This window comes from Anabas testudineus, chromosome 1, assembly GCF_900324465.2.
Source record: "Anabas testudineus chromosome 1, fAnaTes1.2, whole genome shotgun sequence".
In the NCBI taxonomy this organism is placed as follows: Eukaryota; Metazoa; Chordata; class Actinopteri; order Anabantiformes; family Anabantidae; genus Anabas; species Anabas testudineus.
Window position 1 is genome coordinate 18,624,011 of NC_046610.1, and position 13,060 is coordinate 18,637,070.

The 13,060-nt window shown below is 39.0% G+C and overlaps 2 protein-coding genes across 2 annotated transcripts; both read right to left on the minus strand.

Annotated features, from left to right (window-relative positions):
- Positions 1-710: 710 nt before the first annotated feature.
- Positions 711-8,223, minus strand: LOC113161854 (polymeric immunoglobulin receptor-like). The gene is made up of 15 exons (XM_026359669.1): positions 8,066-8,223; positions 7,631-7,960; positions 6,910-7,037; positions 5,853-6,747; positions 5,239-5,601; positions 5,054-5,113; positions 4,855-4,965; positions 4,373-4,630; positions 3,162-3,227; positions 3,003-3,056; positions 2,327-2,647; positions 1,805-1,918; positions 1,569-1,658; positions 1,408-1,451; positions 711-1,324 (listed from the first exon to the last, which is right to left on the minus strand). The coding sequence occupies exons 4-15, from the start codon at positions 5,902-5,904 to the stop codon at positions 1,049-1,051; spliced, it is 1,809 nt and encodes a 602-aa protein (XP_026215454.1). The 5' UTR covers positions 5,905-6,747; positions 6,910-7,037; positions 7,631-7,960; positions 8,066-8,223; the 3' UTR covers positions 711-1,048.
- Positions 8,224-9,333: 1,110 nt separating this feature from the next.
- On the minus strand, positions 9,334-12,451 carry LOC113161417 (CMRF35-like molecule 5). Its single transcript, XM_026358991.1, has 6 exons — positions 12,210-12,451; positions 11,807-12,133; positions 11,056-11,169; positions 10,926-10,967; positions 10,707-10,834; positions 9,334-9,992 (listed from the first exon to the last, which is right to left on the minus strand). The coding sequence occupies exons 1-6, from the start codon at positions 12,244-12,246 to the stop codon at positions 9,747-9,749; spliced, it is 894 nt and encodes a 297-aa protein (XP_026214776.1). The 5' UTR covers positions 12,247-12,451; the 3' UTR covers positions 9,334-9,746.
- Between the last annotated feature and the right edge of the window lie 609 nt (positions 12,452-13,060).

The following is a 13,060-nucleotide window of genomic DNA, read 5'->3' on the forward strand; positions in this document are numbered from 1 at the left end:
AGACAATATATTTCAATTAGCTTCACCATCTTTTTTATTTACATGTATATTAATATGAATGTAACAACATGCAATCATCTTGTAGCAATGTTCAATTGTTCTTCTATTAAATACAGGCACATAGTTTACTTACATACTAACAACAGGGTGAATCAGGTCTTAGTCTAAAACTGCTGCAGTCTGCTTCTATCTCTGGCTTTTAAAATAAACTGTATTAAATCTTTGTAGAGGCAACTGATGGAGCAGAGGAATAAGAGACATATAAGATACCATAGGTTTTACAATTATTGAAGTATTTACAGTGACTTAGAGAAACATTGAACATTAGCTATTTACTATAAAAAATACATGGCTACGTTTATTTCTAGAAATATTATTATTATACATTATTTACCTTTGACTATAGTATCAAACACTGACTTTTCTCTTTAAATGTGTTTTACTGTACTCCCACGCTGTTTGAAATATTTCTTCCTAAACATTTCATTGTCAAATATTTTTTTCCATTTGTCTTAATATTATTTAATGATCATTTGTCAGTGAATCTAATGCTTACAAATGGTTTCTGTACACTCTTTTTAAATTATTAACAACAAGTGATTTGAACTGTGTGATAGCAGTACTTGTTTTTCTCTGTATTCTTCAAATAACATTTCAAAATAAGGTGAAAAATCACATCAACCACTGGCAGATCACAAAAATCAACCACAAGAGGGAGTTACAGAGCAAAATAAGACATCACATATGTAAACCTCTGCCAGCCAGTGAAGCTGCAGTTCAGATCTGTTCAGACTCCAGATGTTTGTATTAATTATATTGTTCAAAGCTGATTGTGACAGTATTGATATTCATATAATCATATACATTTGTCGTATAATTAGCTACACAATCACACTAGTAGTACTACTAGAAGACAGGAGAAAGAATGTTGTTTGCCTAAAAAGCTAAATTGAAAGCTGAAAAACATCTTGATGTAAGAAGTAGTAGGAAAAATCAAAATATGTGGTTGTAGATTATTTTTTTTTAAATCCTGGCTTTATAATGGTTTCTAGGGATTTGTGAGTGTAGAATAGAGGGTCTGCTCTGCTGCTGGAGGCTGGATGCCACCTTGAGCCCTCGATGAGGAGTCGTTTTTATTCTGGTTAGGAGGTGTGTTTCCATCTATTGAGAAACTGACAGAATCCTTCTGGAAAGTGACACTGGCGTAGTGGAGCTGGTCTGCGTGAGGACTGACCATGGTATAAATGGATGACAGTGCAGCTCCTGAGCTCGCCTGCTGGCTCCACATCTGGATCTCCTCATAGTTGTGATCTCCATTATTTCCCTGCAAAGAAGAAAGGGAGGGATGTGATATTTGCACCAGTTCAACTAATATGCAAACTCCTAAACACAGAAACACACTCAGACCTCTGTGTTGTTGCCAGTATTTGCACTCTGCTCCGAAGATCCACCTTCAGAATTAAATCAAAACCAGCACATTAATTCAAAAGGAGAAGAACGTCTATAAAACTGCAAATACATATGAAAATAGTTTGGATGGGATTCTGTGACAAATGTTCATCTCTCACCTTGTCTTTTCTTGTGTCTGCAAAGTATCAGTGCAGCTGAAACCATCACTATCACTGCCAGACACGTCACACCGACAATCACAACTGCATCTAAAAGACAACAGCAGAGTTTCACTGACCTCAGTATTCATGCATAAACTGAATGTGTGTACGGATGTGTCAGTGTGTCTGTGCAGCACAGTGTTTGTAGGCCTATGTTTAGAGAGGTATGAACAGCAGTAATTTGTTGACAGTACTTATATTGATGTGGTCACTGAGGTCTGGAACAACTTCATAGGTGGCTGGGGCCTGTGCTGTTGCTGCCAGCAGAACCGGAGGCTCAGATTTTGTGGTTGTGATGCGTCTTTCCCCTGTGCAAGGGTTTAAAGTCATATGTTTAGAGAGGTTAAGAAAGGAGGAAATTTCACACACATGTGTTTTGGAAACATCTCATTCCATTTCTTATATTTGTTTTCACTTTTCCTATGTTTTCATTCCATTTTCTGCACCTCCTCGCTGTCATTTTAGGTTTTTGTCTCTGTTGTTTATGTCTCTCTCTAATATTTCTTAGTATTTTCACTCAGAAATAGTAAGTTGTGTTCTTGGTGTCAAGTCATTCCAAGCTGACAAACGAAAATCTAGATCAATGCATCATTAGTTGAACATATAAGTTGTTTTTGCTCTTTACCAATTTGTTTTTTTTTTCTCTCCATGTATAGTTGCTTGTGTTGTGTGGGTTAGTTTACATTCAGCACAATTAATTGCAAATCCATACTCACTCAGAATACTGAGGTGCATCTCAGTACGGCAGTGATTACTGTCATCAGAACTTTTCACAGCACACTGGTATCTTCCAGCATCCGCCTGGGTCAGGGCGGAAATAGTCACAATGAAGACTCCTTGATGTTTGTTATATTTCAGAGAAAACCTTTCTCGTTTGGTGTAATTTGCAGTTTGAGTTGATATCAGTTCCGTGCAATGAAATTTTTCATCTTCTCTGCAGAACCATTTGATGGTGCTTCCTTTTGTTCTTGGAAAAGTGCAGTTGATGGTAACAGAGCCTCCTATGTATGCCGTCTGATTCACTGTTTTGTTGTCACCTGCCAGGGAGATTGCTGAGCATGAAACTGAAGGCGGTTACACTCACAGTACAGCATTTTAAAGCAAGTTATTAACTTTAAACTTTAAACTTTAAACTTAAGTGTTGCTAAATCTGAGTGGTGCTCAGAAGGACGGGACATCATTTTCTAATGGTGCCACACCCACACTAAACCAGTAACAACAGATCATCAAGAAAAATATAAAATGTAGAAAACTTTTACTTGAAATCAGCAAACAGCTCAAATTTGGGCAGAAATAGTATTTTCAGTGTGGATGCTTCACCCACCAAACTGTTATATTTCCGTGCAAAAGTATTATGCATCATTTCTCACATCTGCACTGTGGGATACTCACACTTATTAGCATGTCCTCCCTTGATTTCTGTCACAGACAAACTTAGTCCGACTGCTGTAAAAAAAAAAAAAAAAGAGAGAGAGAGAGCTATTTGATCATAACTAAGTAGTTACAAAAACCTTTATAATCATCAAATAAAAACAAGAACATAAATGATACCTAGCAGCAAGTAGACTGTGACCTTGAGTGATATTCTCATTGTATCAGCAGAGTTTTGTCCAGTTAGTTACAGATGAATCCAAGTTTAGCCGATATTAAATAAAAATTCTCCACTGTTCTTCTTCATGCTCTACTCTAATGTGTTCCTCTTTCTCTTATCTATCTTAAGTTGAAATTTGCATGTCGAGAAAGAGGATCTGTAGAAAGAAAGAGAGCGAGAGTGTTGACTCACAGCGAGAGTAATTATTCACCCATTGCATCTCAGGACTTTTACATCTGTTCAGACTGAAAATCAAAGAGACTCTAGCTGCGCTTCACGTGACAATTTCCCTTTTTTATGCTGTGTTCAGACTTGAAGGAGTCGTGTTTGTGTATGACTTTGATGCACCTGCTTCTTTCACTTCATGTCTCTTCATGGTCCCTGGTTCATGGGGAGGCCTTCAGAAATCGGTCAGCCTCAGATGTATTTATTTGGTGATGTCACAAGAGAAGTTGCATTTGTGAGCAATTGAAAATACCATTTTTCAGTTTGATGCATTTAAACGTTTCATTGCTGCATCTTCAACACTAGTCTAGCACGACTATTTCATGGCTGTTTTTCTTGTATATCTAAATTCATTTTAAAGTGTTGTGGACCACACTGTGGCTTCACCGGTTCTCTCGACTCAGCAGAGAAGAGGCACTTTCCTCATCTGGTTATGTGTTAAATATTCGTCCTGGTTTCTTTTTTCTCTACTAGTTTCCCTACACCTCAGCATGAACCACTTCACCAAGTTTAAATTCAGTCAAAGGCTTTTATCCTTTTCAAAACCACTGTTGGAACCTGCATGAAGCAGGAAGCTCTGAGGTTTATTGCTAAAGTAGAGCTGTGTGTGTGAAGCTTGTCCTCTACAGCCCCTTCCTTTTTTTCATGCTGTGTGTGTTTGTTACTATCTTGGGTATACGGTATTGGTGTGAACATGTTTCACAAAGAGGAAAATACAAAGAAGAAAATGTGTGTGTTTATTTTATTACAATAAAACCTAAAATAAAATAAAAAAACTATTTCTATCTACATTTTTATGCATATGCAAACATTGAATGGATTGCATTATAATTATTTCAATGATAACACAACTATATTATGATTATAATATCAGAATTAAATAAATTGACAATTTAGTATTAGAACAGACATGTTTCTGAGTTCAGTTTAAACAGATGATCAGCTCACACTTCATAGTGTGTTTCCTCGTCTGTTGACTTGTGTGTAATGCTGGAGTATATGACAGCTTCAGTGAGAGGCGTGACAGCGATGCACTCTGGGTGTTTGTTAAAGCTGACAGTGGTGTAGAAGGGACCCTCCGGTTGGTTGTGAACCTCTGATGAAACTGTGACATTGGAGTAAATATTGCCCGTGTGATTGCTGCTGGCATCTTTGCGCTGACAGATGCTGCTCGTCTTGCCATCTGTTCCTTCAGCCTCGCTGCCTGATGAAAAAGAAGTGGTGACATGGTTTGAATCTTATTTAAAGTCAAACATAACTAAATCTTTAACTCTATGCTAAATCTCTCAATTAGAATAAATAAGTTTTACAGCATCTCCATCTCGTTACTGTTGCTGCTGATTCGTCACTGAGGCACGTGCCTGTTACGGTTGCTCTGTGTTTGCTGTGTCTTTTGTACTAAAACATATTCTTAAATGGGTTTTATACCAAAAGAGGCGTGGTTGTGTCTCCTTCTTTGTCTTAGGAATCTTAGGAGGACCGTCATCCCCAGAGAGACCACAACCGCTCCGAGGCCTGCGCTGATCAACACCAGCTTCCCTGCAAAAGAGACATCATGTCCCGCTTTTGATGTATCATGGAGAACTTTCTCCACCAGACACACTAACACTCCCATATATCTGCTTACTGGGGGATGAAATGTTCGTCTGAATCGTCCCATCAGAGCTGTCTGAGTCCTTTTTGTTTCCTGAAAGAAAAAAGGAAGGTTTTGTTCCCTGTTTTGACTTTCAGTCACATTCTTGTTGTCTCATTTCTTTCCTGTACTTTATTTCTTACTTTAGAGAAAAGAAAATATAGCAATTGAAAATTCACCGTCATAAAAACTCTCCTCATGCACTGAGCATACATAGCACTGAGTCATCTCACCCTTTATGACTGTGAGGACAACTTTATTGTATGTGTCCAAACCAACTCTGTCTATTCCACACCAGTAAGTTCCTGAGTCGTCCTTAGTCAGATGAGAGATGGTCACGGTAAATTTATTTCCTTCATCACTTATAACATATTTGCTATTTAAGTCTTTCTTGTCTCTGCTACTTATCAGGACGTCTTCACTTCTACACTCCCCTTTGCAGAAATACTTGATGTTGGAAAAGGCGTTGGCATGAGAGCATTTTATTGAGACCTTGCCCCCCATCTCTCCTGTTACTGACAGTGCTTCGGTCTCCAAAAGCCCTGCACAAAACACACAGACAGCAAGCAAGAGTCAGATCGCCATTGTGTCTCTAATCATCTCATCCGTTTTTCTGCATGTTTGACGCTCGCACAGCAACAGGAAGACTTCCCAGACTTTGACTTTCTGACCTCTGACACAGATTGTGTACAGTATGTCTTTGAGCTGTTGGAGATCTGTTCTGGTTTGTTGGTTCATTTTCATTAAAGCCACAGAATCAGTTAATACAGAGACAGAGAAAGAGTAAACTTACCTTCCACAAAAAAGACCAAAATCAGGAAAATCATCTCCGTGCTACTCATCATACAACTCCTTTGCCTTTTGTTAACGCACCCGTGGGCTTTGTATTTGTCCCAAAATGAATGACAAGTCAGCAGTCATCATATGTTCCTCTTTGTTGTTGCTTAATCAGCTTCCTTCTGTCCAAACTGAGACCGAAACCTGTGACTATTTAAAGTTAGTTAGTACGTAATAAAACCATCATCACTCCCAGACATAAGCACTGAGTTTATTTTAGTAAAATATATAACAGAACAGAACGAAAGAGGTTAAATCATCAAGTAGGCTGTTTTCAGTCTTTTCTTGGTGTCATCCAGAGCGACATATTTTCCTCTGGAAAGAACAAAAACCCAGCAATAACAAAAATTACACTGTAGCTCCTTTACTTGCTTCACACCGTAAGTTTGAACCATTTGAACTGAACCCTTTCTTTCATCTTTGCCAGCTGTAGTAACAGCAACACTTTATGCATCAGGTGATCTCAGCAAGTCATGATGACTGATAATAGGAGCCGAGTTTTATTTAACCTCAAATGATCCTTTATTAGTAGGATCAACAGTCCATTCTTTGGCTCCCATCGGTCTTTCTTCTTTACAGCCGTGATTCCCATTGAGGCTGTGATAGACATTCTCTTCCAAACAGTTGACATTCAGATGTTGGTACTGGCAAACGTGCCCCGGTGCATCCACATCGATATATTCACCGATGCTGAAGGAGACAGTGGACTCCCTCTGCTTTGATTTGAAGTTGGAGTATTCGTCGACTGGTGTCAGTGATAAAGACGGGAGCTCAGTGCAGTCTGGACAGTTGCAGCAGAACTCGGATTCAGTCTGTACACCGGGCATCATTGTCTCGTAATCAGTGGATGTCTGCACACACAACAGAAAACACTGACAGTGAACTGATTCTTACATGACATGTAGTCATTTTCATAGGCTTTTTATGAAAATGTGTGTTCTGCTATTTTGCTACATTCACTGAGCCACGAACATGTTAGCTGGACTCAGATTGATAATGTCATAGACACAAACCTGTCTGTCGGGGCGTGGGCCTGATCTTCCCTGTTTGACGGTCAGCAGGAGACAGAGAGTAAACAGACACACAAACAGCATCGCTGCGACACACATCACTACAGTTAGGAACAGCGACTTGTGGACTTCTGCAGAAAAGAATGAAAACTGAGGATTTACTCACACACAAACGAAATCATAACAAATGTGAAAGCAGATGGACACACACACAAATGTGGCTCACAGTCGACCGCAAAGTCTATGGCTGTGCAGTTACAGGTAAGTTTAAATACCAGAAATACATAAAGTATTTATACATACACAAAGATAATACACGTACGCTCAGCTACTACTACCTGATGTGTTATTTAGATCTTACTGGACTTACTCTAAGTATTCATCATGGAAAATCATAGAAATAGAAAGTTCCGAAAAGAGGAACGTGGACAGTATGAGAAAGGTAACTCCTCATAGTTCTCATGTGAGCAGCGTAGTCATTTTTAGATCACAAACACTAGATGGACGTATCAGGACCACTAATAGTGCCACTAATACCGAACTTCACTTTCAATTTGTTACCTAGTGCTACCTAGAAATTACACAGTATCCGTCTTGTAAATGTATCTATTTAGTTCTTTTGAAAGAAAGATCAGCCAAAGTACCTGGATATAATTCACATAACAGAAGGCCAGCTATAACCAGTTGACTTAGTGTTTTCGAGCTGTAACATGACTTACTGTACCTCGGACCACACTGAGTTGTATGACACTGATATGATCAGGGAGGGAGGTGATGTCCACCCCACACCAGTATGTCCCGCTGTCATCTGCAACGAGTTGGTCCACCCTGATGATGACAAAGGCCCCAGTGGTGTTGTCGTACAGATAGAAATGTCCATTTCCCTCCCACTGGTTGTGTTTGTCGGTCCGGATCAGCTGAGTGTTGGACACGCCGTCGTTAATGTGGTAGAAGTACTTGACACTGTTCTGATGATCCTGTGGATATTCACACATGAAGGAAAGTGGCTGACCCTCCACACCCGTCACAGATATGGTTTTGACACTTGTCAGACCTGTCGGAGCAAACTTAAACTGTTAGTTCCAAAACGATTTGTTTCAATAACCACCCTAACTCGAAAAGAGCACATCATCTTAAAAACAAGCAGCAAAGAGTTCACCTGGGATTTGTAGTAGAGTAATGATGACAGCTACTGTTGTTCTCCACAGGATCCAGGTCGCTCCCATCACTACCAGTTCAGTGTACCTTCAACTAGACAATCAGATTCTGCCTCCAGATGCAGAAACCTGGACTAAAGTCTGTGTGTTCTGTCAGGTGCTTTCTTGTCCAAATGTTTAAACCTCTTCCTCTTTCACCAACTAACAGGTCCACGCATAAACCTCAACCATACGAAAGTGAAATTGTTACAGGTTGTGTGACTCAAAAAGTCACCTTGGTGTGGGTGTTTTATAATCTGTTTTGTATGCCGTATGGCCATATGGCCATAAAATGTATTTTTAGGAACTAATACAGGTTTAATTTGCCGCCTTCAAGCAATCTCATCTCCCTTTGTCACCTACTTGAGTTGTTACAAACTGCACTTGTGCTATTGTACGTGACACCACTTCCTACTGAGTAGAATTGAGGAGGATCCACATCAGCTAAGGGGATTTTTTCTTTTTACAGTGTTTCAAACACAATCTTGGTTGTAACTGTATTACTAAACTACAACATATAAATACAGTTATACTAATTAAAGCTGCATATTATAATATTATTATTATTATATTAACACAAAATCTAATTACTGTGTATAGTGTGGATATTGTGCACAGACAGATCCACAAATAGTTGTCGACCAGCTCTTCACTGATTCACTGATTTGTGGAGCATTTTAACATCTTTTAGCTCATTGTTTTGGTTTCTCAGCCTGCAAATTTTCTGTTTTGATTTATCAAAACTGTTTGATTTCTATAATAGACCCACTTTACTTTAACTGTGCACGTTTAGCAGCTAAATTGTTGTTATAGAATTTCCATCTTGGAGTTGAAAAGAGTGCAACCAAATCTGATCCATGGGCCAGGGTGTGCTAGCATGTCTGCTGTGATCAAAGATAATAATTACACACTAACTGTGTGTAATTATTATTCACTAAAAGTGAATAAGGAAGTTAAACAACTTTATCTTTCACTTTCCATCACTTCTGTCATTAGTCAACTGCCTCCCAAATTGTATCCACTCATAAATTTCACTAATTCCTAATCATGCTTCAACTCATTGTAAATTCAGTGTCTCTGTGGTATTATCTCAAAATTATGTAGATTGGCAATATGCTTCACAGTTAGGAAATTCTCATCAGGTCAGTCTGACACAGAGTTTGTCGTTTGATGTGACCACTAGATGTCGCCAAGCTCTAAACCTTCATTTCAATACACAAAGAGGCATCAGCCAAAAATGTATATTTATTCACACACACACACACACAAATACATTTTATTAAAGATTAAAACACAATACTCAAACCCACATTTTAATATATACGCACCCTGAAAAAGGCATGAACATGTCTGTATTACATTGTCTGACAAAGCCAAGATGATCTGAGTACAGAAAATATGAAAATATAGTTATAAGATAAGAAAGAAAGTTATGTGTCCGCAGCATATCTTGAAAAAAGAGTAGTTTAAAGTCAAAAATAGATGTAGCTTATATTGTAGCTGGCTGTAGCTCAGACTGTTCCTGATAAATCCAAATCTGGGCTTCGATGCAGATAAATCACAGCAGGGTGTGGAGTTGGTGTCTGAGCCTGTCTTCCTGTCACAGGTTATGTGTGTGTGTAGGTTTATGTGTGTGTTTTCCATTCACTCAGGTACTGTGGGTGGCAGAGGCTTGATGTAGATCCTAGAGGTGATGCCGTGGTCGCGTTGGACATTCGCAGCTGACTGTCTTGAATCTGTCTTGCCTCCACGCAAGTCTATGTTTTCATAGATGTGAGAGGGCGCGTTATCAGCTGGTGTTGCTGCAGATGTTGGTGGGTCCAGGTTGGAGAGCAGAGCACAAGAAGTCCCCTCAGGAGATGTTTCTTTGTCAACGTCATCACCGTCGACCTGTTGAAAAACAAACTCTTGTATGTTCACTACGCTTGTGTTAGTGTGTTAAATCAACTCAGAATAACAGGATGTCCATGGTTTTCTGATCTATAAAATAGCAGAATGTTTTGTGTGTAATTAAATATTTTATACTCAACACAGAAAATGTTACTATTAGCGGCTAATTAGCTTAGCAAAAAGCAGGGGGCAACAGCTAACTTGGCCCAGTCCAACAGGAACAAAAGCCATGTAGAGTATCTCGAACGTTGCCTCAAGCCATAAAAAATCCAAAGTGTTAAACAAAAAGATTAGTTTTTTATGAGGGAGGTCGTGGAGCCGCACTCAGCAGATTATGGCTACGCTGATAGCTAGATGTTTGTAAACTCAGTTAATGTCTGATCATCTCATGTGACTGTCAACAAGAAGATGATGAAAACAGTCTATCCCAAAATGTCAAACTATTTCATGCAGGATAGTTCAATATAATTCAATATATTTCAATACAAGATTTCTGTAGCACAGTAACTGTGGTTTTAAAGCTTTCCTACGTAAACACTGCAAGAGCAATGTGGATTTGGAAAACCCCTCTTCATACTCTATGTTGACCTCTGAAAGCAGGAAAAGAAACTTTGTCGTTAAATCACTGTCGCCACAATCGTCACATTTCTCTGGGTAGAAAGGTGCCGTGCTGTGCTGTGAGGACACAGCCTGATATTCTCCACTGTCTCGTACCTCTCTGTCGCTGCTGGAGCAAACCCGTGGTTGAGCTTTCGAGATCTTTCTGCATCTGCTGAGGGTCGTTGCCAACACCAAAAGGATGAGGATGGAAACGGCCCCAACACTGGCGTACAACACAGTACCTGACCCAACCAAAGCAGACAACGTGACAGTTTTCACGTGCACATGAAGCATCAGTCGGTGGCTGAGACAAATGATCAGAGAGAAACTCACCGGAGCTGGAGTTCCCTCCTGCTCTCTCTGTGCTGTTTGAAGCTGTAAGGCGAGAGGAAATATCACTGTCAGTACGTTTAGCAATCTGGGATCTAAACTCTATTAATATAAAACTGTATCTTCCTCCTACTTGTTGAAACGTACGAAGGCCCACTGGTGTCCATTTCAGATATTAGTTGTGTTGCACGGAGGATTTTCCGAGTTGTCCGTTTGGGAGAAACACCAGGAGGGACAGTTGCAGCCTCTGTGTGGGCAACAGAGATGGAAGATGTCCTCAAGTAAAAGAACTAATACAAACATGTAGAAGTACACTCGAACATGTAAAAATCCTTCTATACACCTAAATTTTCACTTCCTCTTAGTGATAGTATATGTATTATATGGGATTATTAAATTGTTAACGCTGGGTTAGTTTGGTTGTTTAGTCTCCACATTTATGATATACAAATGTATTTATTGTAATAATTTCTTTTACTTTACTTTGTGTGAAATATTGGTAATTTTTCCCTCGTTATGCCTTGTTTATTTTAATAGTATCATCAGTTAGTTTTCATCAGTGATTTTGTTTGTTTTTGTTTTTAGTTAGATGGCAGAAAACTGAAATACCAGGACATTTAAACAAAAATTTAATTTAGCCAAAGTAGAAGGTAAAAATAAATAAATTCACCTCTAAATTAAATTTTAATACCAGAAAATGCACATAATGAAGAAAAAGTATTTGAAAACAATATAGTACAGTGTCGACTAAATGTTCTTACAGTAGTAAACTTTCACCACTAATGGGAAAATGAGTGCAAAGTGAGACAGAAGTGAAATTGAGTAAATAGATAAATAGATAGCACAGCATAACGCTGTGATGTGATGATATACGTATACATTACCTTTACTTTTCTTTACAGTCAGGGTAACTGCAGTGAATGTATCTAAACCAGGTCTGTCCACTCCACACCAGTATGTCCCTGCGTCTGACAGCTGGACTTGACTGATGCTCACAGTGATCGTGCCATTCCTCCAGTCTACTAGCGTTATCCTCCCTGACTGCACTGTTTCCCCATATTTTACAGTGACCAGTATATCTTCGCTGCCTTTACACGGATCCCTGCAGAAGTATTTGTCATTTTTCCAGGCCAGTTTGTGTGTGGACCTGAACGTGACTTCTTCCCTCTCGACTCCCACTACATATATGTTGTCTGCCGCTGTCCATGTAGCTGCAGATAATGACAACAGTTTAAAAATCACATGTTTAAAAATGTTTGAAAATGAAATGTTTAGGAAGACACTTACCATACAAAAAACAATAGAAAATAGTAATGATCTTCATAATGAAGGTCCAGATCAGCAGTTGTTTTTCACTCTGAACAGTCCACCTGGGCTCTCTATATCGATTTAACCACTGCTCTTTTAAAAACCCTAACCGTGGTTACTGTACGTGTTTTATCTTCTGCTACTGCTGTGTAACCGTCTGCAAAGGCATTAGCCTTTATACAACTCCTCAACTATCTTACTTCTTCCATGTGGTTTTGACTGTATAAGAGCGGAAGACAGGGGCTGTAGGGTAGCGTATATCAACCCAGGAGAAGAGAAACTGACTTCACATGCCTACGCTTAGTTTCAGTGCTGTTGTATCTTTATGTGATTTCAGTATTTTGCAGTACAGTAAAGCAGGAATTCCAGATAATATCACTGATCTAATCACTGATCACTTAATGACAAGTACATAGATGACATAGATGTTTAAAATAAGCTGCAAGAGATATTTTTAGACTTACAATGTATCACGTGGCTGTTTAACACCCATCATTCATCATGACATACTGTTTTAGCCACAGACCTTTGTTTTCTCTGAAAGTGTCACACTACTTGCCAAACACTTCCTGATCAGCCCCTACAGCAGACAGACGCACTTAGAGGTTAATAGAGCCAATGAACAGAGCTAATGTAGGTGGGTAGCACCAATAAACTCCAAAAGATTTACCTGCTGTAATTAAGCAACCGTTTCTTTTAAATTTGCCATCTTAGCTGAAAAGGTGCTGGTGTTAAATGTGTATTTTGTTTTTGCTGTTCCAAAGTGGGAGAAATCAAGTTCAATGTCACATTTATCACTCAATGTTTTTGTGAAATCGTTGTCAGGTCGA